The following is a 24,484-nucleotide window of genomic DNA, read 5'->3' as shown; positions in this document are numbered from 1 at the left end:
GTCTCCTGCAATTACTATTGCATGCTTTGGATTTCTGTTTTGTAGGTCACTTATAGACTGATATAAGGTGGACAGAACTTCACTGATATTTGCATCAGGTGGGATGTAGACTGTGGTGATGCATATTCCATTGAACTCTCTTGGCAGGTATAAGGGCCTGCATTTTAGTGACAGAATGTCAATGTTTTCTGAGCAGAAGGTGGTGATCACTACACAGTTGATGCACCAGTTGTTATTAACATATATACACACTCCCCCTCCTCTGGAATTGCCACATAGTGACTGAATTCTGTCTGCTCTGAATAAAGTCATGCCCTCTACATTTACTGTGCTATCATTGATATTTTGGTTTAACCACGTTTCAGTAAACACAAATAAATTGCCCTTTCTCACCTTGTTTTGTGATGAGAATTCCAGTCTTAAGTGATCCATCTTATTTTCAAGTGAGCGTACGTTAGCTAGTAGTATGGAGGGGAGTGCAGACCTGTGAGGGTTTACCTTCAATCTGACTGAAATTCCTGTCTGGTACCTCTTTTCCTTAATCTGGTACATCTTTTCCTTTTTTGTGACTACCAGTTGTACCAGTTGCCATGAACGTGCGATCTGCTCGAAGTTTGCATTCATCTCCATGTTTCAGCAAAATCCTTAGCTGTAGTAGTTCATAGGTAGGTACTAGGCTATTGGCCCTAGGGCCTATACAAGCCCAGCCAAAAAGGTACCCTGGCTTTTGCCACCCAAGAAAATTATTTTCCTGTGCCGCTGTCGAGCAGAGCCACAGAAGTGATCCCCGGGGTGAATTTCCTATTTCCCATCCAGTCATCAAGATTTTTCTTGAAGAGTGCTAATGAGGAGCTTTGTTTGATATAGATAGGTAGTTTATTCCAGAGTTTGGGAAGTCTCTGGGACAGAAATCTATCCCTCCGGCATATTCTGTTTATAGTGGTGACAAGGTTTAGGTCCCTAGAGTGTGTAGCTCAGAGAGATTGGGATTTCTTTAAGTGGAGCATGTCCAACAGCTCTGGGTTTCACATAGCTTTGTATGTTAGGCAGAGATCACCTCTGAGTAGGCGATATGCAACGGAGTAAAGCTGGAGTTTTTTGAGATGGTCTGCGTAGGGCATCTGTTTGAGGCCAGTAATCCTATTTGCAGCCTTTCCAGTTGTTGTAGATGTCTTGTGAGATACATAACAAAAGAGGCATTGTACTCTATAATGGGTCTAATGAGTGATAAGTAGAGAGGAACAGTGACCTCTTTTTTTCTGGATGAGAAACTTTTTGTGATGAGGTGTGGTACATAGAAGGATTTCCTGACTACTGTGGTGATGTGATTATCTAAGGAGAGACTACTGTCCACCTGTATCCCAAGGTCTCTTTTCACACTTTCAGTGTTAAGTAGACTATCGCCTATGTTGTAGTTCATGGGTACAGAGTTTTACCAAAGGGAATGACAATGCACTTTTTGGCATTGAGCTTGAGGCCATGACTTTGACACCAGGCATCTGTCTCAGTGAGGCCCTTTTGTAGGATGTCCACATCGTTAGGAGTTTCAATTATGGCTGCTAGTTTGCAGTCATCTGCGAACTTCGTTAGACAAAGACCTTCTGTGTTAGCCTGTACTTCAGAGAAGTAGATGCCAAACAGGAGAGGACCCAGTACTGAACCCTGTGGTACTCCACTTGTCACTGGTCTGAAGTCGTCTTTGGAGTTTGCTACTTTCACAGTGTGGGTTCTGTCAGTGAGCCAGTTGGCAACCCATCATGTGACATAGGGATTTATACGTAGTTTCTTGAGTTTATCTATAATTCCAGAGTGGGGGATGGTGTCAAAAGCCTTGGCAAGATCTAGATAGGCTGTGTGAACCACCTTACCCTCATCTACGGCTTTTGTGACTGCTTCAAAGAAGTCTATCAGGTTTAGGAGACATGATCTGCCTTTTACAAACCCGAACTGGGTGGGGTCCAGAGTTTGGAGATTACCAATGTCTTTGTTTATAAGTTCCATAATGATACATTCCATGGCCTTGCAGACCAGGCCCGTCATTCTAATGGGGCAGTAGTTCCCAGGGTCCGTGGTAGCTCCCCACTTGTGGAGTGGGATAACCATCACTGTGTGCCATTCAGCAGGTACAAAGCCTGAGGTGAGGCTATGATTGAACATGGTACTTAGGTGGGGTGCCAGTTCATTCTGTAGTTCATGTAGAATGCAGCCTGGGATGTTGTCTGGCCCCATGGAAGCTGTGTTCTTGCCTTTGGAGAGTGTGGTTTTTACCTGTGCAGCCGTGATTACAGGAACTTTGCATTCTTCTGGTATAGAGATGGGCTCTTTAGGAGGTGAGAGGGGGGTAAAGTTAGCACTGAACCTATCTGCCAGGATGTTGGCAATATCAGTTGGGTCTGTATATTTAGTGCCATTGTGCTGTAACTCAGAGCAGATCTGAATGTTGCCATTGAGATTCTTGGCATAGCTATAGAATGCTTTGTGGCTGTCTTTAGAATCAGTAGCAATTTTGTTTTCGTAACTACTGGCTCAAAAAACCACTTGAATGCTGAGTCGCTCACTCCCGATCTCCCAGTCACAATGAATGACCATATAAAAATATAAAATTGTTGGTTTATTAAGCGTTCTATTCAAAATCCACTTTTTGTCAAGTACACCTTACTCAACTTCGTCAGATACAAATATAAAATCAAAATGCACATTATTACATCTAGGCACTCAATTTGAACTCCTTACAAAGTCACGTGCTAATGCTTTCAACCCTGTTATTGGTTAAATATTTGTACAACTACTTCGTTGTTTAAAAGGAGCTCCTCCACTCATGGGATTTTACTCTGTTTTGCAACAGTTTCTTCCTTCTGTTGTACAGTTTGTTTATGGCAGGGGACCACCAGATTGGCTTCCTTTTTTTGGAGGATAGCGTCTTGATTCTGTTTGGGATAGCATGATCCATGCACTCGTGTAAGTGCTTATAAAGTGCAATTGTGTAGGATTCAGTAGTCATAACTGTATTGTCCATCTGCATGGGTGTCATGAAGTTCACCACTTCTGTCTTAAGAAGCATGAAGTTGGCTTTGGAGAATTTTTTTACTGTGGTTTCCTTAATGGGGGGGGGGGGGGGGGCAGGATGTCGATATCTAGGGTAATTAGCTTATGGTCAGATTGGACCAATGAGGCGTTGACTTCAGGTGTGGAACACCGGTCACTCATGTTGGTAATGACTAGATCTAGGATATTGTTGTCCCTGGTGGGGTTGTGGATAAGTTGATCCAAGGCATTGGAGTTTATGAATTCCAGAAAGCTTTGAGTGAAGGAGTTGGTACATGAGTAGTTTTCCCATTTAATGGTGGGGTAGATGAAATCACCCATTATAAGGGTGTTTGGTTGAACCCTAATATTTTCCAGTACATCAAGAAAAGAGGAGTGGGAATCCTGGGTCATGGTGGGGGATCTGTAGCAAGCTACAATTTGGATTACAGTTTTGCCCAGAGTTAGTTGCACTTGGATAACCTTGGCTGCATTATACTGAGCAACTAGCCTGGAGGTGTGGATATCCTTAATGAATATGGACACACCTCCGCTTTTGGTGTTCCGGTCCAGGTTACATGGCCGAAAAGTGTGGTATGAGTTATAGCCTGGTAGTGCAGGGGTGCTCTCTGGAGCCTTGAACCAGGTCTCAGTCACTGCACAGATATTGATGTTCTACATTTTAAGGAGTGCCTCGAGTGAGTGCATTTTGAGATTTAAACTTCTGGCATTGAGTAGCATCACCCTCAGTTTTTGCTTGCCTTTTCCTGTTACGGTGGTGAATTTGTCATTTGAACCTTGCCTAAAAAAGGCACTATAGGGGCGGCAAGAACCTTAGCCAGTATCCAGAATCCCAGGGGTGACAGGTGCGGGCCATCTCTGGCAAAGCATCGTGGTCTGTCGGCCATGTCATCCCAGGCAGACAGATACTGGATCCCTTTAGAATGACACCAGAAGCTTAGCCAATTGTTGAAGTCAATCATTTTGTCCTTGTACTTGTAGTATGTTTGAGCTTACAGGCCTCACTGTAAGAAGCTGATCAAACTCACAGCATAACGAGAATGCAGATCCAATTTTTAACAGATTCTCAGCACTGTAACTTAACCTAACCATGTTTCATTCCTCTTTAACTGCTTTTCTTGAAGTTTCTGTAAAAAAGAAGACAAAAGGAGCATTTTCCTGATGAGGTCTGAAGTAGCTGCTGCCATTACACCTGCCCCCCTTTTTTTTCTCTCTTGGCTAGGCTTATAAGGGCCTCAGGGCCAATACTCTAGTAACCTCCTCTGATCCTATGACATGTGTACCTGTGGTCCAATGAGATGAGTGCATGTGTGATGTGGTGAATCCTGGCACATGATAGACAAATGACTGTGACCCTCTCTCTGCACAGCCTGCTGAGTGGTGCATCATTGTGTCTCACTGTAGAGTTATATGTGACTGGGATATTGGATTGTGATTTTTAACTTAAGAGGTTATGAGTCTTAGATGTATGTTTCATGGTGAGTGCTGCCTATTTTGTGTGTTTGTGAGGTTTCTGAGGGTAATAGGAGGTGTTTGCGATTTACATCGGTTATTTTTAAGAGACTCAGCTTATATAGGTCTATGTGTTTGTTTTGAGCTATGTGTAATTGGTTTAGCATGGTGATGTGGTGTACTGACAACCTGCTTATTTGTTGTGGCTTTGTGTGAGACCTTTGCCTCTGGCTACATTTATCATGCACAAATATTACATAAAATAATACTTTACCGTTACATCTAAATTTAAGCTCCAGAAAAACATATTCTTTCTTTCTTGAATGTATAGGAAATGTGTGGGCAATAACAGTTTTGTTATAGATCCTAGGTCTTCCCATAAAATGACCATATTTCCTGTTTGTGTTTAACATGCCTTTGCCAATACAAGATAATTTATTTTGTTTTCAATTTTTCCTAATCCTAGACAAGTAGCCAGCAACAGCTGCTAAGCCCCACACTTTCAGACAGAGGAGGATATCGTCAGGATTCTACAGACACTGGAAAACCTCAACGGAAATTTGGTCAGTGGCGCTTGCCTGCAGGTAATTGTGTACAAAATGGTAGCTGTACTTAGACACTACAGAATAAATATAGTCTTCTTCAAAGTTTAGATGCCTGTTAAATACTACAATCTATGTCTTATTGACAAACTAAGGCATTTATCATGCGTTACTGATCTATACCACACAAGTGGTCTTACATTAAAGGGTGTTCACTAACTGGTGTATTGTTGACCATTAATATCTTGCATTGGAGGCATATATTCAGTGCATTTCTTCAGCTCCTAGCTACTTGTGCTGCTGTTCGAAGTTCTGCCCACCATGCATGCTAGATATAAAGCAATCACATACTGTAATGGCATGGCAGCAAGGTCACTGTTACATCTTGTGTCAGTCTTGTCCATAATCCACTTTCATGCATGAGCAGAAACACATTTCCAGCCTGTAGTCACAAGTATATTATCCCCTGAGGATGTCTGGGAGCAATCATTTTGGGCACTTGCCTATGTATCTGAAAAACTGGAAAGTACGTAAACGCCATTAAATGTACAACCATTTATGTAGCTGTTGTTATTTCACCACCTTTGTTTTCTTAGCCCACAACTTCAAGCATTATGAGCAGCAGTGGGTGAATGCCGACAGTAGTAACTTGGCAGGGGGTACTGATCAGAAGCGCTGGCTGTCATGAGACTCAGGGTGTACAACTATGAGGATTAGTTTCTTTATATACTGAGCTTCCCCAGTTCTTCAGTGAGACAGAGAGAGCGAGAGAGAGAGAGATAGAGAGAACAGTACACAGTCTAATACATTATTTGACAAGAAAATTACTTAATGAGTGCAAAATAAATGACACAGATTCAAGTATGCATACATACATGCATGCTATACTACAGAAACCTTGCTTATGAAACCACATGAAAAATTCTTAAGACTGTATTTGTAGTTATGTATCTTTGGAACCAAGCAGCCAAATGGTGCCAATGCTGGCATATCCAAGTTATTGAGATAAAGCCTTGTGCATGCAACATTTTAGGAAGTTTGCCCCAAGTGAACAGTCTACTATTTGTTTGATAAAAATGTTGTTTTAATCTTGCATTTGAGAAATGTTCTCATATTACTTGCTGAGCAGAAAAGCAGATGTATTTTTTTATCTGCACCATGATTGTCCAATTTGTTCTAATAAATCATTTCAAACTGATAAGCGAATTAATGAACATTTTCTGAGATATTATAAACTGAAGAGTTCAAAATATTTCACTGTGAATCAACAAACAATCAATTGCATCATATGAAATGTTTCACTTAGGAAAAGTTCTTCTGGTAAGCTGTGTTTTTCACACTCATTTTCAGTTGTGCAATCATTTTTTTGTGATGTTATCTTGTACTGGTACCACATTGAGAGAAATGCCACACAAGTTATGTAAGATGATATAATTTTGGAATAAAAGATCCTTTCTCTACAATATGGTAATGAGATTAAGGACACAGTATTTGCAACTACAGAGAACTTTTTTTTTTTAGTTTGTTATTCACAGCCAGCTCCTTAATGCTGCTATGTCTGTACTGCCTTAAGTGTTGGTGTCAGCCATTGCTAACATAGGTTCTAGTCTTCTTAACCATGACTCTTCCCTCCTATGGTACTCTCATCTGATTCCCTAGCCAAGGAAGTTCTAACTCAGCAGGCAAAGCTACCTCCTTGCTTATTTGAGCTGTTTTATCCCCCAGTCACTGAGGACTGGAGCAGTTTTACTGGATGTCATACTATAGCTGACCTCAAGTTTAGCTTCTATGTAGGTGGAGGACCAACCTTCACAAATGTGCTGGTTCACTTAAGACAACTATGACTTAAGAGGCAGGTGGGGGTGCTACCCACAATCCTGCCCAACCACTTGGCCTTGATTTTGCTAAATTCCTGATCTTTCAGACTATATAATCAACAAAAATGACCAGTTCACTGGTACATCATCCCACCCTTTCGACTGATTACGCCTCATTATCCCCCCCCCTCCAACATCACCTCTAGCAGGTGTCCGAGCTGCTAATGAAACTTGGGGTGCCTCATTCATTTTCAAGGATTTATCACTGTATGCCAGTAGAGTTAAGAGAAGACACCTTGGTGTCCTAACAGCTAATTTTTGAAGAATGGATAGCCATTGGCTATACAATGCATTATGTGTTTTCCAAGATTATGAATCTGCCTAACATACACACTGTGGGCATTTCAATTTTGGGGAGTAACTAACATTTCCGTAATGCTAATTTACCTATTTTCAACACCTCTGCCTGCTTACCATGCATCCATCGTTCATGGCACTTTCATACACCATGAATCAATGTGAATCTCCTGCTTTTGGGAATTTGTAGAATATGAAATGTTTGTCTTTTTGGCTTTTCCCGGTTAGGGGGTCGCCACAGCAGAACTGCAGTCCGCTAATAATTGGCAGTAGATTTTTATGGTGCCGAGTTGCCAGCCCGACGCCCAACCTTCAGCGAAGGCATGCCCATTCACGCATGTCTTTCGGAGGCCACTCGACCGCAGGGAGGACGTGCAGACTCCACACTGAAGGCACTCCAGCCAAGAATTGAACAGGAGAACCTCTTGCTGTGAGGCAACAATGCTACCGCTGTACCACCGCAGCTTCTTGTAGAATATGAAATGATAGTATTTTATACTGTCTTCAGAAAAGCGTTTCCAAAGTGTCGTCTTCCTCTATTTCAATTGTTGGGACTTAGTAATAATATCACAAACTGATTTTAAACTTGTAGAATATGAAATGATAGTTTACAATCAGTCTGTGATATTATTACTAAGTCCCTACAATTAAAATAGAGGAAGACAACACTTTGGAAACGCTTTTCTGAAGACAGTATAAAATACAAATCTTATTTTTTTTCTTTTCTCAAGCGTCAGCAATCCATAATGTTTAGAAAATTTATAATTTTTTGTCAGACATTTGGCAGGATCTTCAAAATACAGTAACTTAAATTATGTGAAAAAATGGTCTAAAAATAATGTAAGCTGTAGTATAATGCATACTGTAGACAGCTGTGTACAGTGGAAGGTTTGGAAAACATTCAGTTTTTAGGAATTAATAGTACTGAAACTAGTAGAAAAAAATCAGGCAGTCAAAGCACACCTACTAAAAATACTGCCCAGATAATATGTCATGCCTTTCAACCTCATAGTGCAAGAAATCTGTACAAAGCCTAAAATAATGGGGTAACAAAGGCCCCAAAATAGGGACAAATTTTAAATATTTCTTTTATAAACTTAGAAAGTTCCTAGAATAACAGAATCTGTGTTGGCATGCGTTTTGTGAAGAATATGAAGTCAGAAAAACAAATGTTTGTTATTATTTAGTGATTTTAATCCTCAGTGATTTTCCAGAAAACCATAAATTTTAGGAGGAAGAGACAAAAAATATGGACAGTTGAGAGTTATGCAATAAGTATACCAAATACAAATCCTTCGTACATAAGCTACAATAAATACTTCACAAGCATAGTGTCTGTCTTTACTTCAATTACAAATTGTCACAAGGACCAAAAAAAAAACGTTATATAAAATTACATTTCCACCATGAAAACATATTCCCAAACAAAATGCATGCCATGACAATACACCCAAATGCACATAATGGCAGAACACAGTGAAAAATAACCAAATCCATGGTGCAGAGGCCTAAAGCACTGCCTATGACCAACACAGTACAAGTCTGATCAGAGGCTTGGGTACCTATTGGATCTGGTGGTGAGAGGGGAGGAGTGAAAAAGCTGCAACTGCTCACCTCCTGTCAAGGGATGGCTGGTGATGTCATGCTGGTGGTAAATGGGGCCATGACTGTAATCCTGGTGGAAACTGGGTCTCAGAGTAGCAGCCAGGTTATGTGTGTATTGGTGAGTCTGGGGGGCAGTCCTGTGTTTGGGTCAGGGTTAGGGACACTCCTATGACCACACCACCAACATGCAGGGATATCAGCTTTAGCGGCTCTCTGGCCATTGTTAACCCACCAGTCATGCTTCACCAGCTACAGATACAGAAGGATGGTAATCTGATTAATGTACATGGGAAGGATAAGTGGTTTATGAGCGGACACTGTACTGCAAGGTAGGCATTCAACAGTAATATATGCAAAACAACAGGACTGAAAAAAAGAATGCAGTAAAAAACTCAAAGTATAGAAGCTGACAGCCTTTGTACATCTTAGGGTATATAATAAGTTCCATGTGGATGACAGCAAAGCAGTGACTGACAGTGCCTGTTAGAAATGGAAGACCTACCAGACCTGTTAGAAATGGAATACAAGCCAAGCTCTATGCACAAAACTCACCAAAAGCGCATGCACGCAGTTTATGTTAAATGCCTGACAAAAACAGAATTAAGATTAAAATACTGGGATGTACAGCCTCCCAGAATCAAAACTACAGATTCATGTATTGCATTCCAACCCAAACAAAAGACAAGGTAAGGCAATTTTATGTTTTTAAATTTTAATAGGAAAGAAAATAGGCTATTAATTTAATTTAATTATTTAATTATTTAATTATTTAATTAATTTAAGGAGCTCATCTAGTCCACCTGTGTCAGCTGACCTCCTTTACCCATTACAAAACCACATATTTTCAGACAGTAACACATGGGCCTTCACCAAAACGATAAGGAGTGGTCCTTCAGCTTTTTAGGCAATGTTTTAATCAGAAAAAGGTCCATCATTAGCAAAAACCTACTTCCACTGTATACTCATCGCCTGGCACCGCCCTTTATCCATACTTAACAAAGTAAAAGGCACAGCTGCCTCAAACTTGAAACTATAGACACATAATCACTCCTTAGTATGTGCCTGTGAAATACAAAAAAGTGGCTACTACATTGTCAGTTTCAACAAATGACCATAACTTCGCAACTTCTTAACATCTTCACACCAAATATTCTTCACACAATTTCTAAGTTACTACCTGATGAGCTATACAGCTATAAACATTTCTTTCTAAACCAGCATTTCACAGACTGACTGCAAAATATCTTCAGAATGTCAACATACCATCTATGTGTCCCAGCCTCAAGAAACAGGGAACTGTCATTGTCCAGTTCTCTCCAGAAAATGTAATTTCAAACTCCAGCTGTGAAGTAGCCACTTGAGAGTATTATGCAACAATTCTTACACTGTAATAGCACAGGCACATAACAAGAATATTTTTCAAGTTCTGTGACATATTATTAATAATTAATACAGCTACAGAACTGCATATTGCAGAGAGCAGGTTTCTTCATAATTTTATTATGAATTAATATTTCTACTCTAGTTTTAGAAATCATATTCTGCAATCCATTCAGAGAAGTAGACTCCCTTTGCACAGCTCCAACTCAAAATGATTCTGTAAAGCTGCTTTAGGATAACTGCAATCATCATAAAATCCTTTATTTCCTAAGGAACTGTACGCCTTTATAGTAAACTAGCATACTTCTAGAGACATTTCAGAAAATAAAGTTATAATATAACTTTCAAATTTGACTTCCACACCAATGAATTTTCTAGTTGTCAGTATTTTGACACAAAAAGTTTGAATATGTGGTGGTGGTATAGGGGAATGGCCCCCTGACTATAGCTCAGGCACCTCAAATTAGAGTTTTGTTTTGCTTGATGATGGCAGAGAGAGTGAGGATGACTGAACCCATCCTAGGGGAAGATGGAAGGTTTATGCTTGGGGCACTCTGGCATGATGGATTCTCTGGTGGAGATATGAGAGGCAACAGCAGGTAGTGGTGTCTGTAGGCTCAGAGAGGTAACTTGTTGATGTCAGCTCCCTGTAGAAGGAGTGTGCACCACTGATGGCCAGCGCAAGTCCCCTCAGTGGTTCATGAGCAAGGGGTTGCTTTCCAGCAGCAGAATGATGCTGCTCTAGGTGCCCCAGTCACTCCACTAGCCCCAACGTGGCTTTGAGATAGTTTAAGGGAGTTAGGCTGTTTGGTAGACTTGATGGACAGAAGGAGACACTGGGAATAAATATCCTTAAAAAAAAATATATATATATATATATATATATATATATATATATATATATAAATCGATAGATATATGAGTAAAATAAAAAGTGTTGATGTCACAATGTTCAAAACCACTTTCACTGATCACTGCCGGTTAAAAACAATACTCTCTGTATACCCATTATGCAGAATATTCCCTGGATGAAAAACAAGAACAAATGCTGTCTTTTTCCAATCAAAACAAAAGAAAAGAAACAGCCCTAACAGTACCACTAAGTCAGCTTTGTCTAAATAGTGCTACTGTTAGGGAAAGTATTTTTCTTAAGGAAATGTTCAGGATTGGGTTTGGTAAAGGGGTAGGGTTATCAGACATGAGAAAAGTAGGTAGGGTGCTTCGTCCTCTGCTCCCCCTTAACATATGAAATGGTTTCTTAAAAACTGCTTGTCAGCAACCATTTCTGCTGTCACAAGTTGGTCTGGTTTGAGCATGATGGTAAAGCCCGAGTGTTTAAATAAAGCCAACTGTGAGTAAATCCTGATATACCCACAAACAGGAATGGATTATTGCTATTATACAATGACAGAATTTAATAAAGAAATTGCTTACCCTTTCTTAAACAATGTCTTTGTATAATGGTGCTTCAGTCTTCTTCTGCTTTGTCTTATGTTGGCTGATATACTGTGCATGTGTAAGGGACTTGTGTTCCTACGCTTGCACTGTACATCAGTGCAGTGCAGGAGAAGCAACAGAGAAAAGAGACTTGCAGTTGCTGCTTTTCTTTCAGTGTTTAAGAAAAGATCAAGGTTTTAATACGGACAGTATAGAAAGACAAAGAAAATCAGGTACGTTTCTGTTTCTGTCATTTTGCAGAACGTACCTTATTTTTCTCATATCTTGTTCTGTGCCCTGGCATATACCAATAGAAAGTCAGGCTGCTCAATGGTACTTCAGCAGCCAGACGTTTTTCTATTGGTATATGCATGGCTTACAATGGGCAAGCTGGTTGGACTGTCCAATCAGGGTGCATGTTTTGGAATACTAATGACCTTTTATTGTATAATTCAAGTTATGTTCACTACTTTTAGGACAATAATTTATCACAAGCACATATTGTCACACGTTTCTTGCTTAAAGAACTGACAGGAGTGCAAGTGAGTGGAATTTATAGTGGGATCCTGAAAATGCTAATGTCACTTCCGATGTTTATGTAAGACTAGTGTTAGTCGACAGAGGGAGTGGGGTAGGAAGTTGGCATAATGGTTAAGGTATTTACCTTATAGACACAAGGTACAGGGTTTGATTCTCATATAGGGTAGTTGGTTAGACTTAAAATGACCCATAAGGGCATTTAGCCTAGTACTAATCTATGAACCTATGAAAAAACTGCAGAACCAATGAAATTCTGATGGAGAGTAACCCTAAATTGTATGATTTATTGCTAGAGAGAACACCCTAAAGGACTACTGTTATGTTGTATATACTTACGAAACTGTACCTTCCCTCCAGTTCTTCCCTTCTCAAACAATTGATTTGGTGCAAAACTGTAGTTTTTTACTCTCACTCCCAGATTCTAAAGGCAGATGTACTGATCATTAGATAAGTTGAACATATGGAGTACCTGAAGGTGCAGGACAATCCACACAATATAAATTTAAAGGAAAGATAGACATTGTCTTATAAGCATTGAGCACATTGTTTCAGCAGCAGCAGTAACACATTGCAGTGATACACAAACATACAAGAAAGAATGAATGTTTGGAGTCATGCATTGTGAAAGAAAATTCATCTCACTGCAATTCACCTTCCAGAATATTGCATTTATTTAGCAAAAAATGTCAGTCACAAAGTCTGTCTAGATCTTGAATAAAAATTAAATTCTTGTTTCTTTCTTCTTTTCATAAGAATGTGGAGGTTTCTACCCATGAACCTTTTTGTTTTGCCTTAAAACCCTCACATTCCTTGTTTTTTTATGAGGTTAAAGGATGTTTTTTCTATGGGTTTGTGCTCTCTAGTATTTCTTCCCTCTTTTTCCTGTAATTCAGAAAATGTTACTGAGAACAGCAAAGAGAGAATACGTGAAAGATTTTGATACCTTCACACAGAATGAGACTACTGCAACTCTTCAGTTTTGCCAGTTTGTTTAGCATTATCTGCATTTATATCTCAGGGAAGTACCTCTGTCTCAACAGAAAGGAAGAGTTCTCATTTTATTTATTAATTTATCTATCTATTTATTTCACATTTGGTAACCCTGTTAATACTTTGGTCCAAGGACTCTTTACAGGTGTGACTGGGGCCACAAGGCAGAAGGAACAAGACAAATGATAGTTATGGAGTACAAATCAGGTAGAGGCATATACACCAAATACAGTGACGGAATACATATCATCATAAAAATATGTCATAATACAAGTGAAAAGGATTAAAAAACAAATAAAAAATATATATGTTGAAGACTTCAGACATAATTACAGGCAAATATACAGTGGAATGTAATATACAGATATGAAATATGTCTTAGGATGGAAGAGAGAGGAAACTATGTAGTAAAAAAGTCTGTGTAGTAGTAGAAAGTAACAGAAAATTAAATGTAACTGAAGGGCATTATCTTTGCATCATAGCTTGGTGGTTAATATATTTTGTTGTCATTGTTCATGCTTGTTTGTTGGTCTTCTCTGATATTAGTAAAATGTTGAGTGAAGAAAGAAAAAGTGGCGCTAGGAAATCTGAGTTGTCTGAACTGAGGAGATTCTCTTGTTTGTATCACAGTAAATGCCTTTTGTCAGCTTTTTTCAGGCTGCCTGTTGTCTAGAATTAATTGTGGTGTTCCTTAGAACAAAAGTTGGTTTATTTCTCATTTAAGGATCACTTTTTCCATATTTGTCTAAACTAAAAAAACGAGTGAGAAGGTCACACAGAAAAAACAATCAGTAAAAACTAAATGAAAACTCCAGCCAAGCTAGAACTTCCACTGAGTGACCTCGCAAAACCTCCTGTACCAGAGGCACATGGGATATATGCAAATGACCCTTATAAACATCAGGTGTTTCAGCTATATGGCGATTCTGAATGCCCATGACTTGTTTCTTTTTAAGTCATTTTAATGGACAATTTCAGGGCAATAAAGCCTAACCCTACTAGCTGTGGATATGCATATTTCGGCCTTGTTATGACCTCATTAGCACAGCACAAGCAGAGTGTTTGACTAAGCATATTTAGTTTTTACTGATTGTTTTTTCTGTGACCTTCTCACTCATTGTTTTAGATATTTTGCAGTCACCCTAATGGTAATGGACATCAGCTGGGTATAATAACCCTGTGTTTCTTATGCTTAGTCAAACACTCTGCTTGAGCTGTGCTGATGAGGTTATGACAAGGCAGAAATATGCATATCCACAGTTAGTGGGGTTTGGCTGTATTGGCCTGAAAGTGTCCATTAAAATGACTTAAAAAGAAATAAGTTGTGGGTATTCAGAATCACCATACAGATGAAACCCCCCCATTGTTCATAAGGATAATTTGCAATATCCCATGTGCCTCTGGTACAGGAGGTTTGAGAGGTCACTCAGTGGATACTTGTCTAGACTGAAATTAGTCCTTTTTCTGTATACATGTGGTGAAGCTGCTCCTAAAGTAAATTTTACATCTCAGACTTCCAAGGAGGAATTTGACTCCTTGTTAGAAAACGAGTTTTTATTTTGGTAGCAGTTAAAAATCACCCTTCAAACCATTCTAACCATTCCCTTTCTTTGTTTTTTTAACTCAAAAAACAACTTTTTTGTTGGGTATTACTTTGGCCAGAAATCTTAGTGAGATGCAAGCTTTAAGAATGTTTGCGCAATGTACAGTGTTCCATAAAGGCAGAGCAGTACTCCACTAATCCCTCCTTTCTACAATATTATGATAGTCTGTAAAACTAGGGTTGTACTCCAGTAATTCCTCCTTTATGTTTAGGAAGTTAGTCTCATATGAAACATTTAGTCAGCCTTCTTTCTGCATGCAAAAGAAAACTTACATACTACGTAGCCTCATAGTAGTTACTGTCATTTCTAGAATAAGGACTTTTAAAATGGTTGATTGTTTACTTATTTTTGTATCATTTTTGTATTATTTGCTCAGAGTAAAAGATGCCTGCACTAATTTTCCAATATTGATACTATCCTGCAGCATAATGACAAAGCTGCCCCACTGAGGTGGCATTACCATTATTCAGAAGAGGCATTAGGATAAGATCCCATCTACCAGAGTCTGTGGTACCACAGGTCTCCATAAAGTATTCTTTAGTACTTAATAAAAAGGTAGGGAAATTTCATTATCATATTGTGCATATTGCTTCCAGTCATTATGACCATCATCTGGATCTTCCCTAAAAGATGACCTCAAGTCTAATGGTTCTAACCCACTAGCAAAATAAATAGTGTAGGTACAGCAGTAGCAAAACAGCTAAATGCCTTTCAAGCCGTATACCATTCTGATTTGGCTTTGCCATCGAACTGATTTCCGGAGGGGTCCAACATTTTCTCCAGGTCTGCTACTGCTGCTACTTTGGCAGCTTTCTTTGAATGAGTCTCTGCTTCTGATGCCTGAGAAGCTGCTACTTGATTCTTGTTTTACTTGTTTGTTAGCTAGTATAAACTGAATGCCTGTTCTAAGGCTGGGATACTGCTGCAGTGATGTTTCCGGGAACTTCATAAGGAGCTTCCTTCTCTCTTTTAGTATTATTTATGGCTTAAAACGTCACCCATAGGTTATAAATTTCAAAAAAAGTATAAAGCAATTAAATTCTGTAATACAGCTTTGTGTGTGTGTGTGTGTGTGTGTGTGTGTGTGTGTGTGTGTGTGTGTGTGTGTGTGTGTGTGTGTGTGTGTGTGTGTGTGTGTGTGTGTGTGTGCGTGCGTGTGTGTGTGTGTGTGTGTGTGTGTGTGTGTGTGTGTGTGTGTGTGTGTGTCTATGTCTGTGTCTGTCTGTGTGTGTACCTCACTGTAATGAATTTATCTTGCAGACCTTTAAGACGTGACCTGTGCCTCATATATAGAGCTTGAATAGAACCTATTCTATCAGACCTACTTCATATTTGCTAGTCCAATGGTATCATAAACACCTTCTCAAGTGATTTCAGTCTTTTCTTGCAAAATAAATAGAAAATATTGGAGGGATAAGTATGTATCATAGAGAATACTGCTTCTGTGAAACTGTGTTCCACTCCACAAGCAAAACCCCAGCAGACTAGCTGGTGATAATAAATGTTCAAACATAATTTGGACAAGTAGATGGGAAAATGCAAATTCATCCCGTCCCTCATGGATAGGGGAAACTAATATATCCTTGTTCTTCACATCTCTTGGATATTTGTGTGCAAAATATATAAGGGCTAAAACCTGCCATGGGAATGTAAGGCTGGGTTTCTTAAGGTCCACCCATATCAATAGCCTAGTATCTATGAACCTATAACAGTAGAGGGTTAACATGGCATAAGATAATGAAATGATATGGTTCCACTATATCAGTTATTGAAACACAATCAATCAGAAATTCCAAAACATTTCCGTTATTATTCATGTTTTAATTCTAAATGAAACATATCCATGCCTTCCAGTACAATGGTACCAATGATACAGATCAAAAGCATTTTTTTGTAGGTGGGCAAGTCCCTTTTCAACCCCCCCCCCCATGATGGGACAATCCCTATACAACCCTCAAACTTATATATACCAACTACATTGTCACACACCATGAAAGGAGAATCTCCCCAAAACAGTCTAAATCAATCATTATTTTCACACCAACAAAAGCCAGGAAAAATGATTTCCAAGGAAGAAATTGTGGAAGCATGGGACAGCTGATTATGTTATGTGGGTGCCAAAGTTATTTACAGCTTTAGTTTTTTCCTAAAAACAAGGAAACAAGGAATGGAGCTTGCTATTTTTTCTTTAGGAAGCGTACCTGCTATCTCTCCACTGAAAACATAGTCAACTTTTGTCAAGGAGTATATAGCTTACTTCCTATTAAGACACTGGTAAGATGCAGCTTCTCACTGCCTGTCCAAACAGCTTGTTTAAAGGTTAGTGAGTAGTTATTAAAGTCACAGCACTGAATCAAAGTCATCTTACCGGATGTACATAAAGATTAATGAGAGCTTATTAAAATTACAGTACCGAACCAATGGCAACTTACTGGATGTGCAGTGTGTTTTTACTTCTCTTTAGCAAAATATTCTCTGTATATTCAGATCTTGACAGTTCTACTGGTTAGTTTGTGCTGTCACTTTTTATAATGTGATAACATCTACTGGCCACCTTGCCGGCTGAATTCACTTCTCCGTGATAACTCCTAATGAAGGGTTCCTGCAAGCCTGAAAACTTGAGGAATTGCAAAATTTATGCTGGTCCAATAAAGGACATTACTTCATACAACAACATTATAACAAAATACATTACATCATATCTCTGTTCCAGTGTCAGTGCATCAAGGGCTAAAACTATATCATAATAAACTAATGCTTAATAACTATAGGTCAGTAAATACCAAAGACAGATTTACAATCGAGTTTCTGCCGCTATACTGATTAGCATACACCACTGTACTTTTAATGCTTGTTTGTCATTTCTTCCATTCTAATTTGTAGGATTAGCCCAAGATCCTTAACTGGATCAAGTTTAATCACAAAGAACTGAAAACTTTTACATATTGCTGAAAGATGTGTAATTTGTCACCAATCACTTTTCTCTATCTGTGGCATAAAACAGACTTGGGTATATATATCACATACACTATATCTGAGGAAGACTGAAGTAGGGTAATATAAACATGAAGAAAATATATTTGCAGAGCATTGCAATTCAAAACTGAAGTCTGTCCTTCTTTATGAAGCTGCATAGGTAGCCATTCACATATTTATCCCCAAATCAATTTGTTTAGTGATTTTAAGAATTCTGTTTTACTTAGGTGTAAGTAAAACTATGGCCGTAACTGGGCCATACCTCAGCTGGTATACATTGAATGTTTTACACTTATTAAGCTGCAAGGGAGGGAAACATCTTGATAAAGTCAAGATATTTGTTGACATACAAAGATCAAGAGAATTCATAGCTTCCAGATCCAGTAACAATGGCCTTGACATAGCTTTGCCACTTATATCTATATGTAAGAGTTGAATAAGGTCACTTGAAAGGAAGCAGCATATAAGCTAATGCCTAGATACTTGAGCACATATCCACAAAGATCTCTAAAGACTGGATAATTACCGTATGAGGGATATTGCTTTCTGTATTTGCAGCCTGATCATACATTAAATATCATATCATGTATCATGTATCAGATTCTTTTACAATAAACTCTTTTACTTGTTAACTATTGCTTGGTCTTTATATACTATATCTAGTGACCAACCTTATAATTATGGTAGCAGTCAGTCAGCCTTACTAATACAGTGAATCAACACACTTAGTCACATCCCTGGATAACTTCATTCCCATTATAAGCTGTTACTTTATAAATTGTCTTTTTTGCTAATAGACTCCTGGACAAACCTCTCAACTGAAAAGATTTTACTAGATTTTTGCCTCATATTTTGAATCTGTTTCTCATAAAAGTGTGTTTTTTTTTTTTTTGGAAAAATATTAGCAAATCGTTGAGGATCGAAGTAAGAAAATAATGGCATACATTTGAGTTTCAGACTTCATATCCTGCAGAAAATGCATGCTAATGCATAACCTGTTATTCTATCTACTGTCTAATTTGTAAGAGCAATAGTAATAGCAATAGAGTAATAAGTGTCCCTATTTTTGGACCTTTGTCCCCTTATTATTTGTACCTTTGCCCAGATTTCTTGCTCTAACAGGTTGAGAGGTATGCTCCTGGATGCTTCTTGATTAAGAAATTTAATCAAGACTTTCAGATCATGAATAATACCAAGCAATGTAAATAGTTCTGAAACTGGTAATGGATACTGCATTAGATTCTTTCAGACAAGTGGAATGAAGAATAAACTAACATCATGCTAGATTCCACAGCATTGGCCCCCAGATACATTTACCTTTCTTAGAGAAAGAATGCATATGATGCTGCACACTTTATCCTTTATTGGTCTTATTTCTGAACAGTGAACAGATGGTAATGATCAGGTCATTTAGAAGGAACTTTCACAGATCATGTGATTTGTCATTCTTCACAGGTTCATAGGTTCATAGGTGTGTACTAGGCTAATGGCCCTGGGGCCTTTACAAGCCTAGCCATAGGATTACCCTGGCATCTTGCCTCCAAACCTTAATTCCCAGTGCCTCTGTCGAGTAGAGACACTGGAGTTATTCCTGGGGTGAATTTTCTATTTCCTATCCACTCATCAGGATATCTCTTGAAGAAGGGTCAACAAGGTTCACAATAACTTATATTATGCCCACCGATACCTTCTCACTCACATAGAATTAATTTCCCATATGTTTAAGAGAAATATCTGTTGCTTTGGTCAGTTGACTCACAAAGTACAAATGAGATTCATTAAAGTTTGTGGGCATAATATGGGAAAAGTCTCTATCAAAGTAAGCAATAAGTGCAAAACACCAGTTAAGGCTTATAAAAGTTATTTTATAGCAGGCAATTGTATTTTTAGTGCGTGTGAATCTTGCAGGACATTTGCTTTACTTTCTGACAAGATCCATAATGAAGAAAATGGACTGCGTAAACAATGTATCAAACAACTATCCAAATCCACACTTTGACAAAAATGAAACAACCAAAAAATGGTTTTATTGAAAGCATGCTAGTAGCAGTGAACACAATCCATATTTTTATCTGGAAACAAAGCCCTCCCACACATGCAAGGAGGCTGGACCTGTAAGATCCCTGTGTTTAATGTAACTAACTGTGAGATCCTAAACTTTGTGAGAAAGATCACAACCCCACTCCCCCCAACAACAGGCTCAGTGTCTTCCAAGACTTGTTAATACAAAACCCAAATACAGCAAACCCAAAAATGATACTGCATACCTTGACATTCAGTTTGTCATAAAAACAGGCTGGTTCCTTTTAAGACAGCATTTGTAGAACTTTATGCAAAGCTTAAAGTGGCAACAGTAATCATACTGGTGACATACTTATCCCTCTGCCTGTGACAAGACAGGCTTCAGTCATACTAGTAACATAATTATATCTCTGCCTGTGAGAAGGCAGGCTTCAGTCATACTAGTAACATACTTATCCCTCTGCTGTGACAAGGCAGGCTTAAGTCATACTAGTAACATACTTATTACTCTGCCTGTGACAAGGCAGGGTGCAGTCATACTAGTAACATACTTATCCCTATGCCCGTGACAAGACAGGTTTCATTCATACTAGTAATATACTTATCCCACTGCTTGTGACAAGGCAGGGTGCAGTCATACTAGTAACATACTTATCCCTATGCCCGTGACAAGACAGGTTTCATTCATACTAGTAATATACTTATCCCTATGCCCGTGACAAGACAGGTTTCATTCATACTAGTAACATACTTATCCCTCTGCTGTGACAAGGCAGGCTTAAGTCATACTAGTAACATACTTATCCCTCTGTTTGTGACAAGGCAGGGTTCAGTCATACTAGTAACATAGTTATCCCTCTGCTTGGGATAAGGCAGGCTTCAGTCATACTAGTAGCATACTTATCCCTCTGTCTTTGACAAGGCAGGCTTCAGTCATACTAGTAACATACTTATCCCTCTGCCTGTGACAGGGCAGGTTTCAGTCATACTAATAACATACTTATCCCTCTGCCTGTGACAGGGCAGGTTTCAGTCATACTAGTAACATAGTTATCCCTCTGATTGGAACAAGGCAGGCTTCAGTCATACTAGTAACATGCCTAACCCTCTGCTTGTGACAAGGCAGACTTCACTCATACTAGTAACATACTTATCCCTCTGCCTGTGACAAGGCAGGCTTCAGTCATACTAGTAACATACTTATCCCTCTGCTTGTGACAAGGCAGACTTCACTCATACTAGTAACATACTTATCCCTCTGCCTGTGACAAGGCAGGCTTCAGTCATACTAGTAACATACTTAACCCCCTGCTTATGACAAGGCAGGCTTCAGTCATACTAGTAACATACTTATCCCTCTGCTTGGGACAAGGCAGGCTTCAGTCATACTAGTAACATACTTATCCCTCTGCCTGTGACAAGGCAGGCTTCAGTCATACTAGTAACATACTTATCCCTCTGCTTGTGACAAGGCAGGCTTCAGTCATACTAGTAACATACTTATCCCTCTGCTTGGGACAAGGCAGGCTTCAGTCATACTAGTAACATACTTATCCCGCTGCTTGTGACAAGGCAGGTTTCAGTCATACTAGTAACATACTTATCCCTCTGCTTGGGACAAGGCAGGCTTCAGTCATACTAGTAACATACTTATCCCTCTGCCTGTGACAAGGCAGGCTTCAGTCATACTAGTAACATACTTATCCCTCTGCCTGTGACAAGGCAGGCTTCAGTCATACTAGTAACATACTTATCCCTCTGCTTGTGACAAGGCAGGCTTCAGTCATACTAGTAACATACGTATCCCTCTGCCTGTGACAAGGCAGGCTTCAGTCATACTAGTAACATACTTAACCCCCTGCTTATGACAAGGCAGGCTTCAGTCATACTAGTAACATACTTATCCCTCTGCCTGTGACAAGGCAGGCTTCAGTCATACTAGTAACATACTTAACCCCCTGCTTATGACAAGGCAGGCTTCAGTCATACTAGTAACATACTTATCCCTCTGCTTGGGACAAGGCAGGCTTCAGTCATACTAGTAACATACTTATCCCTCTGCCTGTGACAAGGCAGGCTTCAGTCATACTAGTAACATACTTATCCCTCTGCTTGTGACAAGGCAGGCTTCAGTCATACTAGTAACATACTTATCCCTCTGCCTGTGACAAGGCAGGCTTCAGTCATACTAGTAACATACTTAACTCCCTGCTTATGACAAGGCAGGCTTCAGTCATACTAGTAACATACTTATCCCTCTGCCTGTGACAAGGCAGGCTTCAGTGTTTTAGTTAAAGCACAGCAAGTTGACCCTCCTTACTGTATTATGATCATAAGGGTTCAGACAGAGGCATCAGAAGAAACCACTCTCAGATTTTTGTAAATACTGTTTCATTCCTGCATCCATTTTCACATAATGTCCAGATTTTTGCCTCATACTTTTGGTCTGTTTCTCTTAAAATATGTGGTTTTCTGGCAAATCAGTGAGGACTGAAGTCACTAAATAATGACATATATTTGAGTTTCATATTTCATATCCTTCAGAAAATGCATGTTAACACAAATCCTATTATTCTAGTAAATTTCTAAATTTGTAAGAGCAATATTTAAAATCTGTTCCTGTCTTTGGGCCTTTGTCCTGCCATTATTTTATGCTTTGTCCAGATTTCTTGCTTTAAGAGGTTGAGAGATATGCCTGCATCACTTCCCTTTGTTATAGCAGAACACTTCACAATTAACATTATTATTACTTACTGTTTAGCCAAGTGTCATTTTGCTATGTTAGCATGTGCATCATAAATATTCACAAGACAAAATGCAAAGTATCTCATTGTGGAGTTCATTCATTAGTAACATTCCAGTTTGTTTCTGATTATCTGTAACTAAATCTGAACTCAGCAGGAAAATTTTCATTCTCTCTTTCTTACTGATTTAGCTCTTGGGATCACCATTATACATCATCATCATCATCGTCTTCTTTCAGCTGTTCCCATTAGGGGTTGCCACAGCGGATCATCTGTTTCCATTTCTTTCTGTCCTCTGCATCTTGCTCTGTCACACCAACCACCTGCATGTCCTCTCTCACCACATCCATAAACCTTATCTTAGACCTTCCTCTTTTCCTGTTACCTGGAAGCTTCATCCTTAGCATCTTTTTCCCAATATACTCAGCATCCCTCCTCAGCACATGTCCAAACCAATGTAATCTTGCCTTTCCGGCTTTGTCTCCAAACCTTCCAACCTGGGCTGACCCTCTAATATACTTATTCCTAATCCTGTCCACCCTCATCACACCCAGTGCAAATCTTAACATCCTTAACTCTGCCACATCCAGCTCAAACTCTTGCCTTTTTGTCAATGCCACTGTCTCCAACCCATATAACATAGCTGGTCTCACTACCCTCTTGTAGACCTTCCCTTTCACTCTTACTGGTACTCGTCTGTCACAAATCACTCCTGACACTCTTCTCCACCCACTCCATCCTGCCTGTACTCTCTTCTTCACCTCTCTTCCACACTCACTGTTACTCTGAACTATTGATCCCAAGTATTTAAACTCATCCACCTTCACCACCTCTACTCTTTGCATATTCACCATTCCTCTATCCTCCGTCTCATTCACACACATATATTCTGTCTTAGTCCTGCTGACCTTCATTCCTCTTCTCTCTAGAGCATATCTCCATCTCTACAGGGTCTCCTTCACCTGTTCCCTACTCTCACTACAAATCACAATGTCATCTGCAAACATCATAGTCCACAGGGACTCCTGTCTGATCTCGTCTGTCAACCTGTCCATCACCACTGAAAATAAGAAAGGGCTCAGAGCTGATCCTTGATGTAACCCCACCTCCACCTTAAACGCATCCGTCACTCCCACCGCAGACCTCACCGCTGTCACACAACCCTTGTACATATCCTGTACCACTCTTACATACTTCTCTGACACTCCTGACATCCTCATACAATACCACAACTCCTCTCTAGGCACCCTGTCATATGCTTTCTCTAAATCCACAAAAACACAATGCAACTCCTTCTGACCTTCTCTGTACTTCTCCATCAACACTCTCAGAGCAAACAACGCATCTGTAGTGCTCTTTCCCAGCATGAAACCATACTGCTGATCACTAATCATCATGTCCCTTCTTCACCTAGCTTCCACTACTCTTTACTATAACTTCATGCTGTGACTGATCAATTTAATCCCTCTGTAGTTACTACAGGTCTGCACATGACCCTTATTCTTAAAAATCGGTACCAAAACACTTTTTCTCCATTCCTCAGGCATCCTCTCACTTTCCAAGATTTCATTAAACAATCTGGTTAAAAACTCCACTGCCATTGCACCTAAAAACCTCCATGCTTCCACAGGTATGTCATCTGGACCAACAGCCTTTCCATTCTTCACCCTCTTCATAGCTATCCTTACTTCCTCCTTGCTAATCCATTGTACTTCATGATTCACTATCCCCACATCATCCAACCTTCTCTCCCTCTCATTCTCTTCATTCATCAACCCCTCAAAGTACTCTTTCCATCTGCTCTCCTCACTTGTATGTTTCCCTCATTATCCTTTATCAGCCTTACCTGCTGCGCATCTTTCCTAGCTTGGTCCCTCTGTCTAGCCAATCGGTATAGATCCTTTTCTCCCCCCTTAGTGTCCAACCTTTCATACAACTCTTCATACGCCTTATCCTTAGCCTTTTCCACCTCT

The 24,484-nt window shown here is 39.4% G+C and overlaps 1 protein-coding gene across 5 annotated transcripts in view; it reads left to right on the top strand.

Annotated features, from left to right (window-relative positions):
* The window catches only part of NALCN (sodium leak channel, non-selective), a 3,563,801-nt gene that overhangs the window by 3,450,430 nt on the left and 88,887 nt on the right, over nt 1-24,484 (top strand). For 4 of the 5 annotated variants that reach the window (XM_044071239.1, XM_044071240.1, XM_044071243.1 and 1 more), the window contains exon 43: nt 4,964-5,081. In XM_044071239.1, coding sequence (XP_043927174.1) covers nt 4,964-5,081 — 118 coding nt within the window. The remainder of the gene's footprint in view (nt 1-4,963; nt 5,082-24,484) is intronic. The other variant, XM_044071242.1, reaches the window with a different exon arrangement.

This window comes from Protopterus annectens, chromosome 5.part0, assembly GCF_019279795.1.
Source record: "Protopterus annectens isolate FY-2018-M chromosome 5.part0, PAN1.0, whole genome shotgun sequence".
NCBI classification, from domain to species: Eukaryota; Metazoa; Chordata; order Ceratodontiformes; family Protopteridae; genus Protopterus; species Protopterus annectens.
Note: the sequence above shows the minus strand (reverse complement) of the source record. Positions and strands in the feature narration are given on the sequence as shown.